At 37.3% G+C, this 20,997-nt stretch overlaps 1 protein-coding gene across 2 annotated transcripts in view; it reads right to left on the bottom strand.

The window, feature by feature from the left end:
• The window catches only part of exoc1 (exocyst complex component 1), a 66,155-nt gene that overhangs the window by 21,580 nt on the left and 23,578 nt on the right, over window positions 1–20,997 (bottom strand). The window contains exons 5-11 of one of the 2 annotated variants that reach the window (XM_055635883.1): window positions 16,765–16,952; window positions 15,527–15,754; window positions 14,230–14,362; window positions 11,834–11,943; window positions 7,937–8,086; window positions 3,158–3,263; window positions 603–647 (exon numbers count right to left, since the gene is read on the bottom strand). In XM_055635883.1, the coding sequence (XP_055491858.1) occupies window positions 603–647; window positions 3,158–3,263; window positions 7,937–8,086; window positions 11,834–11,943; window positions 14,230–14,362; window positions 15,527–15,754; window positions 16,765–16,952 (960 nt within the window). The remainder of the gene's footprint in view (window positions 1–602; window positions 648–3,157; window positions 3,264–7,936; window positions 8,087–11,833; window positions 11,944–14,229; window positions 14,363–15,526; window positions 15,755–16,764; window positions 16,953–20,997) is intronic. The other variant, XM_055635892.1, reaches the window with a different exon arrangement.

Below are 20,997 nucleotides of genomic sequence, written 5' to 3' on the forward strand. Positions count from 1 at the left end.
GAAAAATAGATGGTTATTTTAAGTTTATGGTTAACCGGTCATTAACATGTTTTGGGTTAACTATGAGAAGGTTAAAATGCCTGTAAATACTTACACTAAATATTATTCCACCAACTTTCAGAAGAAAGCTTCCATAACAATTTTATTTTCCATTTACCAAGAATCAACTTGGGGCCCATGATTATCAGAAGTTGTGCTTAGTTTGTTCAATTCATGCAAGATTATTGTAAGGCACAGACATACACAAAAATATTTGCTAATTGCCTTACCATGTTGTAAACCCAATGTGCAAATTTCTTCCTGCACCATGGTAGACCAATACAAATAGCTAATTTACATGCAATTGAACATGGGAGGAAAGTGGAGTGGCTGGATTGAAATAATACACCACATATTAAAAAGCCACCATTTTCATTGTCCAAACAAGAAAGTGACAGCATAATTTATTTTTAAAGATAGTGAACTTTCACAGAATTACTTTAAATCAAGTACGTAAACCTTCAATTTAGTAAAGCAATAGTGAATATTGTTAAACATGATTAAGTTGTTAATGTCTTCATTAAGGTTATTAGGCAGCAGCTTGCAAAGGAAGCAATACTCACTTTCTATATCCTGTTTGACAGCACTCTCTTTTCGAGGTAGTGTGGCTGCACGGGATTAGATTGCAGGCATCAAAACACAAAGATAGGTTAAGATGTATGCTTTTGGCAGAAACGGTGCAGAAGAATTACATTTGTTAGCTACTAGGCAGAAAGAGATGCACATGCCTGCAAGACATTGTATATTACTTTACACATCAGCAAAGCACACTGCGGTACAGATGTACTAATTCACTCATGTTTACTTTTAACAGATATTATCCTGACAAATTCAATCTGACATGCACATTACTTATATTACAACTATCCTCAGGGAAGACCTGGGGTACTAAACTAAAGATCCCAAGGGAGATTTTAAAAGAAGTTTTCAAGATGAATATGGGTTTTGGAGAAGTGAATTGTGAAGATTTGGAAAAACACCCTATTGTCTAACCAAAGACAAATTAATATTAAACAATACTCTTCGCTGTATTTCCGGATAAATCTGATCATTTTATAAACTCTGTAATGGTTTTCAATTTCACTATCACTAGCTCTTGATCTTATTTCAATTGCCACACCCTCACACATAATATATATATATTTCTTTTGATTCCTTTACTTCCTTTGTACCAAACCAGTCTGGTTTCTGACAGATTTACCTATGGTACTGCATGAAGATATCCATTCATTGTGTAAGGAACTGATTTGTTACAATTCTGAGAGCTATATTCTGTACTCTGAATCTTCGCCTTTGCTCTGCCAATTGTACTCGAGTTCAAACTGACTATATTTATATATCGCATATCTGATCTATTTGGATAAGAAGCAAAATAAAGATGTTCACTGTAACACGCAACAATAATAAACTTAAACCTATCCCTTAAAATCATGATTACCTCCTCCAGCTCTCCCTTCGTCGAGATGCCCATCAACGTTACTTTAATCAGTCTTGTGATTCTCCCTTCAAATTTCTATAATTATTCTGCATTTTATTTTGCAATGGAGATGAAAATGAACACAGCAGTCTGAAAATGGCTTAATTCCAAATCAGAATCATTAGAATTACAACTCATTACTTCACTTGCTTTCTTGGCCTTCTGAAAAGATTAAGTGACCCAACAGCTTTATCTCCTATAGATGAAAACTCACAATATTCCTGCCTCCAGTACAATAGACATATTTCAATATAATAAACCCAATGGTTTAACTCTTCTACTTGATATCTGAGGGAACTGCATGGTGTTGATCACTGGGCTAATGGTGGGGATAAGAAAATGAGTTACAGATGAGAATTGGGGTTCTAAATCCATTTTCATTGGACCATTTTGACATATTAAAAACTTTGCAGGCCTTTGGCAAAATTAATTTATACATAATATTCAGCAATAAGGACCAGGAGGACTATTATCAATTTAAAATTATTATCAGGAGAGTGATAAAAAGAACTAAGATAATATTTTTTGTTCTAAGGGCACCAATGCGACATGTTAAAGTTTGGTAGTTAGGTTTTGAGCTGATAAACATATAAAGCAGAGGAAGGCACATTACTATGAAAAGCAAGCAGGCCATGGGGAGTAGGTACAAATGAGCCAGCAAAGAGAACAGGACTTAAACCAAGGCTATAATTCTGAGTGGTTAGCATCCTATTATCTTGGAAACGACTCCTAATCAAATTAGCCAAAACATTATTAACATTATTTAATTACAAATCTTAGAAACATGTAATTACAAACATGTCTGATATTGATTTTCTTCAACCACTGAAACCTAAAAGGCAACTCTTGCTAAGAATAAAAATACAATTTGTAAGGTCAAACATTTTTAAATCAAATTCAATTTGGTTTAATATCAACTTGCTGAATTTCATTCTTTTTTTCTTCTTAATAAATCTTTACAGATTTGAACCCAAATTAAGCAAAGTCCATTGTATCACCACTCAAATTCAGAAAAAAAAGACAAAGACTTATAGAAATCATTGGGACTGTAGCAGAATTACACTGCTGCAAAAATCATTTGTATATTCACAATCTACACAGGCAAACGATTATAATGAGAAATTAGTAAAAATAATATAACCAAATGTCCTGAAAGTTTACACTGATTTGGCGTCACACAAAGAGTTGCATCATATCATATTAATCTACTTTGATTCATAAATAAATAAAAGGTGAGGTGACAGATCTGCAACATCTAATTAAAGATAACCCATATAAAAAATTACTATTTTATTTCTCCGTTTTGCTACATAAACATTACTCAATATTTGACTATTCAGCTGAATCCATATCTAATTTCCAAACTTGTTTTTATTCATAGTGACAGATTTTAAGTCAATTTAAACAGATATTGTAAAAACTGATAAGTAATCAAGAAAAAAAACAAATATCAGCATAACTAAACAAGAAATCGCATCACACAGCAAAAGGAAGAATTATAAAAACATAAATGTCAGTGAAGAAACATCTGCCTTCCTACAAGTCTCTTCACTTTGTAAGATTTGGAGGTAAGATTTGTTTTCACCTGCAAAGGACTTCACTTCTTGAAACCATTCCTTCCAAGTAAAAGATTCAACTTACCAAACTTTTTTCCTTCTTTTGATGTTCCAGTCATTTTGATCTTTGCAACCTCAAAGAATTCCTTAATTTCCCTTTCATACAGCCTGGAAATATAATCTACATAGTTCTGCAAAGAAAAAGAAAAGCAGACAATATATTTGCACTCAATTTTACAAGATAATATGTAAATATAGATGCAAGTATATGAAGGCACTACATTTTCACATTGAGTAAACAATTCAGGTCAAGCAATAAGAGTTAAGAATTAACCTGCAGAATAAAAATAAAAGTTTTGGTTGATGTAATAATGTAAGCTGCCACCTTGCAGTGACAAATTCCATTTAACCACATTCGGTGCGCTGAAGTGCAATTTGCTGACGACTTATTATGGAGGTACAAAAATTAAGCAGAAATATAAATCTTGCATCTCACTACCTTCTTGTCTGAACAATTCCATCTGATGAAGCAGTGACGTCCAATATTTGTCCAGAACTGCATGCAAAGGATTCCAACTCTGTCTAAAGACTCCTACTCCAAACTTCCAATGTCAAACCAACTAGTTATCAGAACCCAACCTCTGCCTTGGAAGGCTGACTCAAATTAAATATTCCATTGTCAGGCACTTCACCTGCACGAAAACTAAGGTTTTCTTTCCATATTTGCTCATTTTATCAGTGGCCTCCCTGTTGGATTTGAAAATTATCTTTTTGATGCAAAGGTCTAAGGAATAAGATATTAACTAAATCTGCAAGCAATGTAGGAGCAAGTAATAATTCCCAATACCCGAATTAGGAATCACAGAACAATGGAAGAACTTGATGCCTTATCACTAAAGTAAAGACAGTGACAAAAGGTGAATGACGCTGTGAAAGTCCCACATGAAGTGTACACAAGCCTGAGAAAGAAGGAACAGACCCAATATCAAATAAAACGAGGGCTGAATAGATATAATAGCTTAATATACTATTTTTTTCTTTATATTCAAAGAAAATAAAGCATTTAAGTTAGGAGTATGAGAGAAGGCACAATTCAGCAGGAAGTGAAATTGTAGTCAACAGAACACAACAGGAAGAAGTCATTGCCTCTTGGACCTCCGACTAACAGATGGTGACTAACTTGTTTTAACAATTGCTTCTTTATATTGGATGCAACTAATTTAAAGCAGCTCTTGTGCCTATAATCAATAATACCATGTGGTCGTCAATCTTCAGATCAATTAAATTTGAAGTTTTACATCATTCATCTTGCCATGAGTCTTCTGATCTACATTCCTTGCTAGGAGGAGAAATCCTTCCTTACTTTGCGGTTGCATTTAAATTCTACGTCTTAAATCTTTACCATTGCCAGCAAGTCATATCAGAAAATATCCATCAACTGGCTATGCCTAATGGTCATTGTGCACAATTGCCTCATTCATGATGTTCAACAATTAGCTTTTATTCTTTAGCCCTATGTAGCCTTCACCTGGGATTCCCGTGGTTTATTTTATCCCAAAGAATACATGTCGTGTGTCCATTAATGAGCAAAAACCCATTTTTGAAATTTAGACCCAAGTTCAAATCATAATGAGCATCACCTTGGGTGCCTCTGCTGATGCAATTTTTCAAATTAGTTTTAGAATTCCATGCAACGTTACATCTATATTAACCATGGAAAGTTCATACATTGAAAAGAAAAATTATATTTCCTTCCTGTTCAAGAACCTAAAGGATGTTTTAATTAATCTTTGGAAGATAGTATGTTTTCAACAAGCTAAGGTGAATAAAATATGACAGAACATAGATGGGCGTAGTTAGCTACCATTATTTAGCCTTCTTTTGCTTTCCTATAATATTCTTTTATTTCCATTGCAAATCTGTATGATGCATCACCTGTGCATGTAAATTATTCAGCATTTCTGCCATCAATAATTCAAAATGCCCGGAGGCTGTCCTCTGCCCTCTTGAATTATGGTTTTAAATGTTACATTGAATCATCTTAATCTTGAATTACCAACAAACCAATTACTCGTTAATCTGGTCAGCAGTTCTTTATCTGCCGGTTACAATGCGGTTTGGTGGATTGCACAAAGAGGGAGAAGTGATATGAATGGGAGATGGACAGGAGTCCAACAATGTGCCACACCCTTTCCAGCAAGGCTGCTAGCTGGCACATTCTGCCAGGGTGCAGAAGGCGCTGCCAATCTGAGATTTCAGGAAGTGCAGGAGATTTTGCGCCCAATCCTGCCATGCCCATGAAACAACTTTGTTTTTGATGTAATTCAGGGCTTATCAAAATACATGAGCTAGCTTACTGCTGACTAACAAAAACAAATATACAATAACCATATAACAATTACAGCACGGAAACAGGCCATCTCGACCCTTCTAGTCCGTGCCGAACACATAATCTCCCCTAGTCCCATATACCTGCGCTCAGACCATAACCAACCCTCCATTCCCTTCCCATCCATATAACTATCCAATTTATTTTTAAATGATAAAAACGAACCTGCCTCCACCACCTTCACTGGAAGCTCATTCCACACAGCTACCACTCTCTGAGTAAAGAAGTTCCCCCTCATGTTACCCCTAAACTTCAGTCCCTTAATTCTCATGTCATGTCCCCTTGTTTGAATCTTCCCTATTCTCAGTGGGAAAAGCTTTTCCACGTCAACTCTGTCTATCCCTCTCATCATTTTAAAAACCTCTATCAAGTCCCCCCTTAACTTTCTGCGCTCCAAAGAATAAAGCCCTAACTTGTTCAACCTTTCTCTGTAACTTAGTTGCTGAAACCCAGGCAACATTCTAGTAAATCTCCTCTGTACTCTCTCTATTTTGTTGACATCCTTCCTATAATTAGGCGGCCAAAATTGTACACCATACTCCAGAATTGGCCTCACCAATGCCTTGTACAATTTTAACATTACATCCGAACTTCTATACTCAATGCTCTGATTTATAAAGGCCTGCACACCAAAAGCTTTCTTTACCACCCTATCTACATGAGATTCCACTTTCAGGGAACTGTGCACAGTTATTCCCAGATCCCTCTGTTCACCTACATTCTTCAATTCCTTACCATTTACCATGTACGTCCTATTTTGATTTGTCCTGCCAAGATGTAGCACCTCACACTTATCAGCATTAAACTCCATCTGCCATCTTTCAGCCCACTCTTCCAACTGGCATAAATCTCTCTGTAGACTTTGAAACTCTACTTCATTACCCGCAACCCCACCTATCTTAGTATCATCTGCATACTTACTAATCCAATTTACCACACCATCATCCAGATCATTGATGTACATGACAAACAACAGTGGACCCAGCACAGATCCCTGTGGCACCCCACTCGTCACTGGCCTCCAACCTGACAAACAACCATCCACCATTACTCTCTGGCATCTCCCATTCAGCCACTGTTGAATCCATCTTGCTACTCCACCATTAATACCCAACCATTGAACCTTCTTAACCAACCTTCCATGAGGAACCTTGTCAAAGGCCTTACTGAAGTCCATATACACAACATCCACTGCTTTACCCTCATCAATTTCCCTAGTAACCTCTTCAAAAAATTCAAGAAGATTAGTTAAACATGACCTTCCAGGCACAAATCCATGTTGACTGTTCCTAATCAGACCCTGTTTATCCAGATGCTTATATATATTATCTCTAAGTATCTTTTCCATTAATTTGCCCACCACTGAAGTCAAACTAACAGGTCTATAATTGCTAGGTTTACTCTTAGAACCCTTTTTAAACAATGGAACAACATGCGCAGTACGCCAATCCTCCGGCACTATTCCCGTTTCTAATGACATTTGAAATATTTCTGCCATAGCCCCTGCTATTTCTACACTAACTTCCCTCAATGTCCTAGGGAATATCCTGTCCGGACCTGGAGACTTATCCACTTTTATATTTCTCAAAAGTGTCAGTACTTCCTCTTCTTTGATCCTCATAGTTTCCATAGCTACTCTACTTGTTTCCCTTACCTCACATAATTCAATATCCTTCTCCTTGGTGAATACCGAAGAAAAGAAACTGTTCAATATCTCCCCCATCTCTTTTGGCTCTGCAGATAGTTGTCCACTCTGACTCTCTAATGGACCAATTTTATCCCTCGTTATCCTTTTGCTATTAATATAGCGGTAGAACAATGTTTAATATATCAGCTGGTAGAAAAGAGATCAGTATCAATATTGGCACAATTTAGACTGGTTATCTTAGATATATCATCAAATATATTTAAGCAATGAGCAAGGAGGCAAAATAAATGCACTGCCAAATTATTGTACCTAAAGGGCCAGTCCCACTTGGCTGTCATTTGCGCGCCATTTACGCAACCTCCCAAAATGTGGTTGTCACGTTGTGACGCACGGGTAGCGTGTGGGTAGCTCGGGACGGATGCATGGAGAGGTGTGGAGGAGTGTGGAGTTGCGCGCGGTATCATGCTGCACGAAATCCTCGCGCGCCACCTGAGTGACGTATCGTGTACGCACGCTGACGCATTGGTTACGCACACTGACGCATTGGCGTCGCACGCTGCGTCCCGACGTCTCACGTGTATCGCATGGTGAAGCATGGTTACATCACCGTGCGTAACCATGCGTCGCCGCGCGCCGCGGGGTATTCTAATGACGTCACGCGCACCAGACGGCATGATGACACCTGATTTGCGCGCGACGTCTCGCGTAACGACGCGTCGACCTATTTGACATATGACGCGTAAATGAGGCGCAAATGACAGCCAAGTGCTCTTTAGTTAACATCCAATAATCAAAAAAAGTTGGTAAAAGTTCATTTCAAGTCCTACCTTATTCAAGCCTTCATATTTTTCACGATCAGTATTCTTTAACCATTCCATTAGTTTGGCATATCTAAGTAGATCTCGATGAAATGGAAGGTGTTTGGGGAGAGTCAGCTCAATTGAGTGCTGAGCTAAGGATGAGCTTTGATCATGCCCCTAAAAGCAAAAATACTGCGTCAACCATGGTTGTGTTAAAATCTGAAAATCCTCACGAGGTTGTAGACAATATGTGCATAAGCTAGAAATTAATATGGTTCTTTTCTACAATGCTACTATAACTCAAATCGTTAGACTGTGGAAATGATTGTGGATAAAAATAAATAAATAATTAAAATTGTATGCAGTGACAAGACTATTACAAGAGTTATGCTATAGGGTTACAAATCAAAACATATAGGCACAAATAAAAGATAAATATAATCTACAGAAAACCATTAAAGAAAATCAGACAATATCAACAGAAAATGAAAACAGCTCAAAATACACAACAAAAAATTATGAACTATATAATCCCATCATTTAGCGACTTGAATAGCCAAAAATGTGTTTTTTTAAATTACCAGTAATTATATCTACAATTAATTTTAATGTCAATTATCTTATCTGAAGAAAAGGCGTGTAATTTTACAATAGAGACCTTACTATGAGTTTTACCATGGGTTATGAATGTGAAAGTAATGTCCCCTTAATTTCTTATTATGATTAAATATAAGGGCTTGGATTTTGTTGAGTCGATCTGCATGTAGTCTACTTCATTGATATTCTTCTGAAGCTAGGTACTAGTCTTATCTTCAACATGATACAAAGCACTTCTTGGAATATTCTGTTTCTGAGTCCCAGGCATATAATCTCTACCTCCCATTTGTGAAATCAGGAAATAACTTTTCATTGAAAATATGATTCTAATCATTAGCCAGCCAGAGGGCATAACATTGTAAACATTTGGATACACCATTCCAAGGAAATGTTTTAAACTGTTGGAGTAAATTTTGATAAAATGGGAGTTTTCATTACAAGTACTTCTGCTATAATGGGATTGTTGTGTTTCCAAGACACCTTGCGTTATAGAAAACCGCATTATTAAAAACTATAGTATCAATGAAGAAAAGTGAGTTTGGGGCTAGTAGAATTTTGTTTTCCAGGATTTTCAAAAATAAAAAGGGTCTTTAATAGCTACAAATTATTTTTTGTTGAAAAATACCAACGGTTGTATGTTATATTGTTTAACAGAGTATAATTTTGTAAGTGTCAATAGAAATGATTGCCTGTCAATTGTAGATAAGAGACATTGAAGTCTGACATTGAAGGTTACATGAAACTGTTATTTTCTCTGACAGCTTTCTTTTCCTGCTTGTCTATTTCTAAAGTAACTTTTATACGATTCCCTCCTTGATTGAAATCACGTTCTTGCCAATTAGACTTGCATAATACAAATAGAGCTCCTTAATTCATCAATTGCATTATATCCAATTTGGAAACACACATTATAGCAGAATTCCTTTAACAAAGTATTCTATTGATATACCAAATTAATAATTTATTATTAAGAAAGGGGTTTTATATTACCAGCTGTTTCTAAACTTTAAAACTTGTTAGGCTGAGGCTGTTTGGGAGAAACTGCCACAGATGAACTAGCATCCAAAAACTGTATTCAGGCAACATCTTTAACATAGAAAAAAAAATCCCAAATTCGCAGCTGTGAAACTCCATCAAGGGTGAGTTTTAAAAAACATTCTTTGTCAAAAACCATCAATATCTCATGCAAAATATTAAACCAAACACAAGGACAATGATTTAAAATTCAAAGTTTGTAAGTGTTATGATGGAAGATCACAAATGCTAAGATTAGGAAGCAGTGCTTGTAGAGGTATCAGCTATTGCTAAGCTTTGCAAATGAAATTAACCTTCTGACAAATGCACTGCCAATGCAACCTTTAATGTATTTACTGAAAGGGAGAAGGTTTGTCACTCAAAACTTGCATTACTTTATGCTGTTGCAGTTAAAAAGATACCTGTTGAAAACACACATGTGGAAAGCTGCATTTAGTAATCAAATATTTAAAAGCCCAACCAGCCGCAAGAGCTGAAAAAGTACCTCATGCTCAGTGTACTCACAGAAACTGAGTGGTAGGAGGCTCTGCGATAGTATAGGGTGAGAGTCTGAGTAAACTGATTAAAACAAAATAAAAATGAAACGAGTGATATATGAAAAGGCGAACCGATGCAGAAATGTACCAGAGCCTGAAAGAATACTGATAACACTAAATATACAAGCGGCTTTGTGAAAAACTAACGTCTATAAATTAGTTACAAAGTTACAATGTTATCAACAATCGTGGTTAATAGTTCCAGGCACTCATCATGCTCTGTGTAAAAAAAAACTTGCCCCACATATTTTCTTTAAACATTGTCCCTCTCACTTCAAAGCTATGCCCTCTGGTATTTGGTTGTTCCATTCCGGGGGTAAAATGGTTCTGACCATCTATCCTACCTAGTTTTGAGATACAGTGTAGGTACAGGCCTCTCAGCCCACCATCCTCGCTGACCAATGATCACCCATACACTAGTTCTATACTACACACTAGCGACAATTTACAGAAGCCAATTAACCTGCAAATCTTTACGTCTTTGGAATGTGGGAGTAAACCAGAGCACCCGGAGAAAACCTACACAATTACTGGGAGAATGCGCAAACTCCGTAGAGACTGCACCCATAGTCAGGATCGAACCAGGGTCTCTGGTGCTACAAGGCAACAACTCTACCACTACGCATTATGCCTCAAATAATTTTATACATTTCTATCGGGTCTCCCTGAAGCATTCCAGAGAAAACGATGCAAGTCTGCCGAACCCTGTAGCTAATCCAGGTCTCATCCTGCAAACCTCCTCTGCACCCTTTCCAAAGCCTTCATATCCTTCTTGCAATGGGGCTACAAGAACTGCATGCAATGTTCCAAATGAAGCCTAACCAAAGTTCTATAAAGCTGCATCATGACTTTCTGACTCTTATACTCAACGCCACGACTAATGAAGAAAACCATACCATATGCCTTCTTTACCACTCTATCTACATGAGTTGCCACTTTCAGGGAGTTATGGAATTGGATTAAAAATCCTGCTGTACGCCAAATGCTGCTATGGGTGATGCCATTAATTGTATATTTTCCCTTATATTTGCCCTCCAAAGTGCAAGACCTCCACCATGGTCGGATTTAACTCCATCTGTCATTTATACCTTCTTTGCCAGGTCCTTCAGATAAAAATAGTTATGAACACAGATTCATATAACATCAGCATAAAACCAGGAATACATATTTGTTACACACTATCATTGAAGTGACCCTAAAAATTCATTTTTATTTAGTTCATAAATGCAAACCAAAATTAGTGAAAAAAGATGTGAAAAACAAAAGCAATTTGATGAAAAATCTTGGATATGTAAAACATTAAATAAAACTCTTGCCATTTTTGGTAAATATCAATTGTTATAATCAATCTGTCATATGAGAATATTGCAGTCTGATCCATGATTTCCTGCTCTCCTTTTTGTGATTAGAAGCATCTTAGCTTCCACATGCAGGATTGATCATGAACCATTGCTGGCCACTTTGAGATGGCTGCTGAAAATTGTTGACCAATTTGAAGCCTGAATCTTCACCCAGATATCATATCTTTACATTAATCAGTACTATTGGATGAACTGATCCGGTCTTCTTCTGTGCCATAACTATTCTGTGATTCTATGATATAATCTTGGATGATTTGAAATGAAAGAAAGCTTTCAATGACTTAAATGTGATCAATAAAAAAAACGAAAGATGAGAATTTAGGCACCAACAAGATAAAATGGAATATTTATTTCCAAGAAACACATTATGGAAAAGCAATCAGCATTTGGCATACCTGCTGAACAAAGACATTATTAAGATGGTTGGTCAGTCTCCTGGCGAACTGTTCGCGCAGATCCCTGAATTGTTGTTGCTGCTGTCTCACTGCATGAAGCTCCTCATGTCCTGGAACAAATGATCCGAAAATCATATTAAAGAAAACTTTCAGAATATCTGTAAAATAAATGATTTTACACATATTTTGCAAAACAAATGAAATAACATTAGCAATAACATTAGTTAACATTAGCAATTGTTCCCGATGTTGGGGAAGTCCAGGACAAGGGGTCACAGCTTAAGGATAAGGGGGAAATCCTTTAAAACCAAGATGAGGAGAACTTTTTTCACACAGAGAGTGGTGAATCTCTGGAACTCTCTGCCACAGAGGGTAGTTGTGGCCAGTTCATTGGCTATATTTAAGAGGGAGTTAGATGTGGCCCTTGTGGCCAAGGGGATCAGAGGGTATGGAGAGAAGGCAGGTACGGGATACTGAGTTGGATGATTAGCCATGGTCATATTGAATGGCGGTGCAGGCTCGAAGGGCCGAATGGCCTACTCCTGCACCTAATTTCTATGTTTCTATGTTAATACTTCCTCTCCTCTGAAATCATATGACTAACCTTTAACAGGTATTGTACTCCATAACTTATTTAATGCAAACTTGGTCTCTTAATTCATTCACATAAGGCTTGAAACAAACTGCATTCTGAGTTATGTCCTGATCTCATGACTGAAGTTGTGCAGACATGTTTTTGGGTGTTGAACTCAATTGACAAGCCAGTCATTTCAAACAATATAGCCAAATCCAAAATAAGTGTTTAGTTAATAACTATTCCAATACGACGTGCCTCGCGCATTGTCAATGATCATTCACAGAATCACAAAATGATTGCAAGGAAGACCATTTGGTAGGTTGAGTCCACCAGCTTTGTGTAAAAGCAATCAGCTCATGCTTCACACACTCTCCTACAAATTATTTCCCTTCTGATATTATTCGGTTATATTTAAACACAACAATTGAAACTGCCTCCGCTACTTCAATTAACTAGTTGCTTGGTAAAATAATTTTTCCTAATGCCACCATTGGTTTCTTTGCCACTCACTTTATCCTCCATCCCCATTTCGTGATCTTTCCACTAATGGGAACATGTTGGTTGACTTTATATATCGTTAAATACCTCTATCAGTTCTCCTCGTAACTTGCTCTGTTCCAAGAACCACTTACTGGGGAATTCCATTGTACATTACCCAACTGTCCTATAAAACTTGTACGACCATAAACCCTCTTAGTCCATGGGTTTCAACCTTAACAATGTCCAATAGGTGGTGCCTTGTCAATGTAGCTCACCATATGAGAAGTCTAAAGATACCAAATACAGACAAGTCAATGTGAGATTTGCGATATTTCTAGTCACAGAGGTGTTTTTGCTTAATGTGGCTTGTTGGGACTTTAAAATAATCTAGTGTTTAACATATTCTCAGGTTAAATTTAGAGCCCAGTCTTTTTTAGAATCGAAAAATGTTTGCAGCTTGAGGAAAGCTAAAAGCAAAAATATGAGCACAGCGTCCATTTTGCAAGGTATGCTTTATAGATGTACACTGTGTCTTGATCCCTTACAAACCTACAAAAACAAACATGTTTCACTATAGTTTCTCCAGAGATGCTACCTGAACTGTTGAGTTACTCCTTCACTACGTGTCTTTTTTCACTAAACTATTCACAATTTCCACTAAGAAAAAGATTCGAGAACATGTACTCGAGGACATGTACAAAAAGCTATTTGATTCTCCTTTATATGAGAAAATTAGGTGTCAGTAAGACCTCCCTTTGATGGCACAAATAAACATGGGACTGCAAGAACAGGGTTCACAGGCAAATTAATTGTAATATTTGCTTTTTTCCGAGAATAATTGAAAACGTATCCTGCTCTAGCTAGCTTGCCAGGATTAAAAATAAAATGCAGTGTCTAAAAAATTATCAGAATAAACCTGGTAGGGTTCATGGATTATTATTAAATGCTATAGAAAACCCCCCAAAAAAGTTAAAATCTAAAAAAGCTTTTCCTGCTAGGAAACCGAAAACAGTAATTTCCAGGTTCAAGAACTGCTTCTTCCAAACACCCATCAGCGTATTGAATGCTACAAACTCCAACTACAAACTGCCTTGATTGTACTAGGGGCTTTGGGCTCTGTTTTTTTTTGTTGCACAATACAGTTTTTTTTAATATATTGAACTTTTGTGTTTATTATATTATCTATTGAGTACAGTGTTGTGTTGAAACTTGTTGTGCTGCTGCAAATAAGAGTTTAATTCTTCCATTTTGGTACATATGACAATAAAATACTCTTGACTCAATTATTATTTACATATAGCACACAAATAAATCCATCATTAAAACGCCGTGACAATACCTGGTCGAAGAGCCACATTCATGCACTGTAGAAGGGCCTCTGCAGCATTGGTGCATGCTTCAATACCTTTAGAAGAAGAAAGATCCCCATCGGTAAGGGCTTTAATGTGGCCTTTGGATAGGTCCAAATAATTCTGCAAAATAAGCACGAGTACCATCTAGATTCTAATCTCATAAAAGCATAATATGCATGAATTTATAAATGGATCAGTGTTTCTATTTGTAGGCTTTTGCCTCAGGTTTCCAGTATTAATTTACATAATGTAAGCAAGTGTAATGCATTCAATTTAAATAATGATACAAAGGGTGCAAAGTAAATTGTAAGGAGGGTGGATACTCAAACAACCAAGGTTGAAACTTCAATCTATTAATTGTTCCGAAAGCTCCATATATTTTCCAATTAAAGCCTTACCGTCACCTTCTGGTGAGTACCAGACAATATTACAGAGAAAAGCTTGGAATTAATGAAGAACATTATATCTTTATGCACTTTTCAATAAATTCCAATGTCCACATTTTACATAGACCAATTTACATAGTAATATATTGTGTTTTAATTATCAGCTCCCACGAGTGAAAGTACAATTGTAGCATAATAAGTCAACATCTACCATCTCCATGGTAAATGTGAGTGCATTTGGTTTTGATATACATATGATACTAATATGCAATACTACTCATACTTATCCCCTGCTAACCTTTTTCATTACAAATTCTTATCTCTGTAGGGCCAAAATTGACAATCCCTTTGTTGAGATAGAAAATATAGGTGAGGACTCAAATAATACACCACAACTTTGTTTACTATTGAGATAGACATTGTAGGCAGAGAATTCAGGGAAAGGGACTGTGAAACTCTTGAACTAATTATCATTAAGAGGTATTAGATATCTTTGCAGGCTTAAACAGGGCCAAAAGAACTGCACCTCATGCTGCTGTCCAAGAAAGGAAACAGCTGAGGTTTTGACAGAAAACCATAACATCTCTTGGTCATAGCACAAAGTATTTATCGGTTGCCAACAGACATTACAATTACACAATCAATGATCTGCATGTGCAAGGGCACTACTTTAAGGAACATGCTACAATTTCCCAGAGTCCAATCTGTGCAGAAAGTTGTCAATTGTAGTTTCAAATTATTGCATAGTACATAAACGTATTGATCAAAGAATATCTAGCACATGGTTTAAAATTTTATAGCAAAATTGTCGAAGCAGGTGAATTTGTCCAACTCAAGAAAATCATGATAAAAATAATGATGAGTGAGAGGAGATGAGGAGGAAGGACATTTTACATACCACAAGGAACTCTATTTCCTCTAGGAGCTTCACATTATTAGTATTACTGAGTTGTATGAGGTCATTGCTTTGGGATATGTGATCCATTTGCTCCTTTACACTTTGTAGCATTTCTTCATAACTGCTCAGTTTATACTCAATCTCATCCACTTCTTTCAGAGCTTCATCCAGCAACTGCATTAGAGTGTTCACCTGCTTTTCCGAAGCCATTATCGATTGGATGTTAGCCTGGAAAGAAGCAGATTCCATATTGCACAAAATACGCTGTGACAAGGTAACAATTTTTTCGTCTTTTTATACCACTTATTGGAGATAGTTTTATCTCATTTCTTGAACTGTCCTAAATGTCGAGTTTCAGCTTCTCAAACCCTATAGACTATTCTTCTCTTAAATCAAGTTATTTTATAAACTTGCTATGGAAAACAAGGTCTTTTCACTAATTACTTTTAGGTGTTGCCCTGTTATCTCTTTGTCAGATCCAATCTCAATATTTGAAATCGTTAGAAAATCACATTGAAAATCCATTTTTTATAGGAAGTAATTCATAATATAAATTTACAAATTATAAATGTGCATACAATGTGTTAGTTAAATATCTCAAACTGGTGGCCTTTCATCTTTTTGCTAGAGTACATAAAGAAGGGTATCGACCCAAAATGTTGCCTATTCCTTCTCTCCGTAGATGCTGTCTCAACCGCTGAGTTCCTCAGCATTTTTGTCTTCCTTTAATCTTTTGTTGATACTTTTTAGAGGAGGGAGAAATTAAGTGGGTATTCCAAGTACCACTGGTTATGCTAACCATTTCCCCTGCAGTGTCACCGGGTACATTTAAATGGTGGCAGATAAACAGTGTTTGCTAAATAGACAGATCTCCCTGTCGAACCACCCAGTGGTAGGTGGCAGACAGCAACTCCCCAGGCAAAGTGCAGCCAAGAACCTAGTTGTCCCATTGCTGATGCAGTTGGCCAAATTCATAGCCTGAGAAGATGATTTTACATTTTTGATAATTGATCGCCCATCTCGACAATCAAACACACAGCCAAAAAAATAATGGCAAATAATCATGCTGCTTGCCATAGCCAGTAATCACAATTTTATTATCGATCCACATATTAACATATTTACAATTTACCAGACACCAAATATGATATTACTCCATTTACTCGACAAGGTTTCTTCGCTAGATAAAATGATCAAATCAAGCAGGCAATTAGTTCTATGTAATATTCTACACTCACCCCATCTAACACCTGTAATTCGCTGGATAGTTTTTCTGCGAATGCTTCAGCATTTGAAATGGCATATTCACAACCATCCATCATTATCTCAATATCTTGTTCTTCTCTTGCATTCAACTCCTGGTATTCATCCAAGGATTCCTCATCCCCACCGGCCACACTCTGGTTTTCACCACTTGGAACAGACTCTGGAGAAATTTGGTAAAATTATTTAATCAATCTTCATTACATTAAAGTTTGGTTTGGAAAGTAAATAGTAAAAGACAGTACAGAATCACTATTAAACAGATGAAAAGGAATAGTACAACTACTAACAAGACTTATTACTTGTAATCTACATCAAGGTAGAATAATGTCTGGAAGCTTTCTTTATTTTTAAAAAGTAGGTTTGTCACTTTGTGTATTTACCTTACAAAGTGTGGCAGATGAACAATAAATGATTTTCTTGAACATTACAGAACCCTGCATTTCCTACATGCTTGCTGATTTAGCTTATCAAGTAACTATCTTGATCGCCAAATTTATGCTGTGTTGTGTTGCGCAGGGCCGTAAATGAATATGTCATACTTCTAGTCAGTACTGTGTTAACAGCATCAGATGGGATGACAGTGGGAAGTGGATGCCACATATGGGTCCTAACTATAACCAATGTTAACCAGGTTTCTGGCATGCCCTGCAATCCAAAATTGTGGAAATGTATGAGTTACCTACAGTGTGAATATCCTGCTGACAATCATTGTCACTATTCACAGATGCAGAATGATTACTAAGCAAACTTCCACAAAGCTACCATAACCTGTGAATCACAACCTCAGCTTCAGAGTTAATTACAAAATACATTTTACAAAGCAATCCCTCATCAAATAGATTCAAATTTCAAAGCTTGACGAGGTGCTTTTAAATAACTGTTTTCCAGTTAAAATTCATGCTTTCAAAAAAAGTATATACATTGGTGTTATATTGGGCATGAGTGTGGTGATCCTGTATATACCGAAGATATACAGGTTTTGCAACTCCTAAGCATTTCTGCAGCTGATATAAATCTAAAGGGCCAAGTGCAGTGTGCTCAATTCCTTGCCTCAGCAACATTTAGAATGGCCCCAGATTCAATTACAAGTCCAATGCTGCATGCACCAGATAACACACTGCAATGTGCAGGTGTGGAAATACAAAACTGCCCTACGGTACTCCAGCCTGCCTGCTGTCAGTGACTTCTTTTAGTATTAATACAAAAAATTAATTTGTGAACAAAGCAGAGTATAAACAGTAGGGTTCAAATTCAAGCATGTTGCTTATTCCAGAAATGTTTAACTGCTAATTGATTTGTGCTTGATTTCACTTCCATATTTACATACCAAAAATATGCATTTACAATGTATGAAAGGAAAATGTATTCTGTAGAGAAATCAGTTTTCATTAGCAAGTTATTTCATTAAAACCAACTGCAAGATATGAAAACCAATTCACTCCATCATGCGATGAGAAGGTACTCAAGAATTTAACGTATAACCAAATTTTAAACAGGACTATGCATTAAAGAAATGAGAAAATAAGGATAACACATTATCAGACCTTGTGAGCATTAAGCTTGCACAAAGAAACTTGCACAAGTACAAATAGTCTTTGCCCAAAAACAGAAATAACATAATTTTGGGCGAAGCGATCGCCAAGTCTACGCTTGGTCTCACTGATGTAGAACAGCTGACACCTAGAGCAGCGAATGCAATAGATGAGGTTGGAGGCGGTGCAGGTGAATCTCTGCCGCACCTGGAAAGTGCTTGGGTCCTTGGATGGAGTCAAAGGGGGAGGTAAATCGCCAAGTGCAGCATTTCCTGCGATTGCAAGGGAAAGTGCCAGTAGAGGGGGTGGTTGGGTGGGAAGGGACGAATTGACCAGGAAGTTATGGAGGGAGCGGTTTCTGCGGAAAGCCAAAAAGGGAGTAGATGGGAAGATGTGGCGAGTGGTGGAATCCCGTTGGAGGTGGTGAAAATGTCAGAGGATTATTTGTTGGACGTGACGGCTGGTAGGGTGGAAGGTGAGGAAAAGGGGGACTCTGTCCTTGTTACGAGTAGGGGTATGGGGAGTGAGAGCAGAGTTACAGGGTATAGAAGAGACCCTGGTGAGAGCCTCATCTATAGTAGAAGAGGGGAACCCCCGTTCCCTAAATAATGAGGACACTTCCGATGCCCTAGTTTGGGATACTTTATCTTTATACTTTAAAATCCTTTATCTGATTTAGAGTGTTTAAAATAACATCATTCCTCCAATTTACTAACATTACGATGAAGCTGATGAGGCATATGTTTTGCTGCCCGAGGTGACTAGCTGCTACTGGACCACATTGTTTCTTTCAGCAAGATCCCAGACACAATCATCCAGTAGAAGCTTAGCTCTTGGGTCAATAGTGAGACCCAAAGCAGCAAAATGCAGTACAGTAGCTCTCTCCTCAACTACTGTGAGGCTACTGTGACAAAATGACAATGACATTGGTGAGGAATTGTTTCATCAGCTATCTTAATGGCTCTATATAACCAAATATTTTGATCAAAAACATTCAAAATTACTCGACTCGTTTAAAAAGCACTACCAATGAATATTATTAGATTGAAACAAAAGACAAAAAATATTGCGCTTAAAAAAATGTTATCCAATCTAAAGCCAATGTCATGTGCGCTTCAAAAAATGTTTTCTCAAGTATTCAGTGTCCATCCAATCTAAAGCCAATGTCATGAACAATTTAATCTCAGCATTTAAGCCGTCAGAATGCAGACACAACAGTGGCTCTGCATGCAGTGTGTGGGGTTTTGTGCATATGCTGAGGGGGGGAAAGTTCATTTAACAGTCTTATTTGGGAAATGAGGAGCCCTGTCGTTTTGCAGCTGATTTCCTGTTTCTCTTCCCAGATGGGAGGATGGTGAAAAAGTCATGCGATGGGTGGTAAGGGTCTTTGATGATGGATGGCTCTGTTGATGCATCTCTTCTTGTATATGGGACACCAATAATCCTGCTTGCGGTCTTCACTATCCTGTCCAGTTGGTGCCGTTGGGCAAATGATGCTACAGACAGTCCCCCTGTAAAAAGTCCGTAGATGTGTGTGGTGGGGAGGCTGCTTTCCGTAGATCGGAGGGGGTGAGTCGCTGCTGGGCTCATCCAGCACAACACATCAGTGTCCTTCATGCTGCCCAGCAACATCAGCTCCGTCGAACAGAGAAGGATGTTTCCCCGCCCTCCTGAAGTCAGCCACCATCTCTTAGTTTTTCCCACGTTAAGAATGAGGTTGTGGGATTTGCACCAACCTGTGAGCAGCTCCACCTCCATCCTGTACACCGATTCATCGTTGTCACTGATGCTGAGGTTCATCATTTAAATGACCCGTTTCATTTACGTTTCTGTCACCATCTGTGTCTGGCATTCATTTAATGGGAGCAGAAAAATCTTGGTCAATGTTGTCATGAACATCAGGTCACCCAGCAATCAAATGACTAAATCCCAGAAAACCCAGGTTAGATTATCTGCTGGCAGATCAAAGTTGCTCTGAAATTCACAAAACGACTAAATAATAGATTTTGTTCAAAGTGACAAAGAAAATACAATAATTCTGACTATTTAGGAGTCAAATATCCTCGTACTTTCCGTTTCCTTGATAGAAATGAAGGAAGTTTACATGAGAGATGACCCAATTATTATTATTATTATTAACATATTTATTTAGAAATGAACAAGATTTTCTGGTTAAATAAATTTGTGACTTGGTTCAGATTTGTCAACCTAATCACTAAGACATTCAAAGATACAGTTGAAATGATCTTCACCATGTGACAACTCAAGGAGAAAAACATAAAGGTGAACATCAAACCGGTGCGCGTGTGCGTGCGTGCAATTTCGCGTGCGTGCAATTTCGTGTGTGTGTAGCACATATCACAATTTTGTCTCCCCACATTGATTTAGTTGGGTTTTCTTGATGGCATGCTAGTCATGAACCTCACCAGCTGCCCCATCATTCAACCAATTGCAGTTAAGACCTGTATCAATGTCCAACAGACTCATCTTACCCTCTATCTGTAACACTGTTGCCAGAGTTACAGTACAAGAGTTGCCACATCATCCTCCACCTTTAATAGCAAAGGTTGCAACTAAACGATACCACAGGGAACTCCTGTCAAATCAACCAAGTCATATTTCTTAATCAACATTTTCTCCTGCAACTTCTTCAAAGATTCAATTCACGGAAGC

The sequence above is a fragment of the Leucoraja erinacea genome, chromosome 1, assembly GCF_028641065.1.
Source record: "Leucoraja erinacea ecotype New England chromosome 1, Leri_hhj_1, whole genome shotgun sequence".
NCBI lineage: Eukaryota > Metazoa > Chordata > Chondrichthyes > Rajiformes > Rajidae > Leucoraja > Leucoraja erinaceus.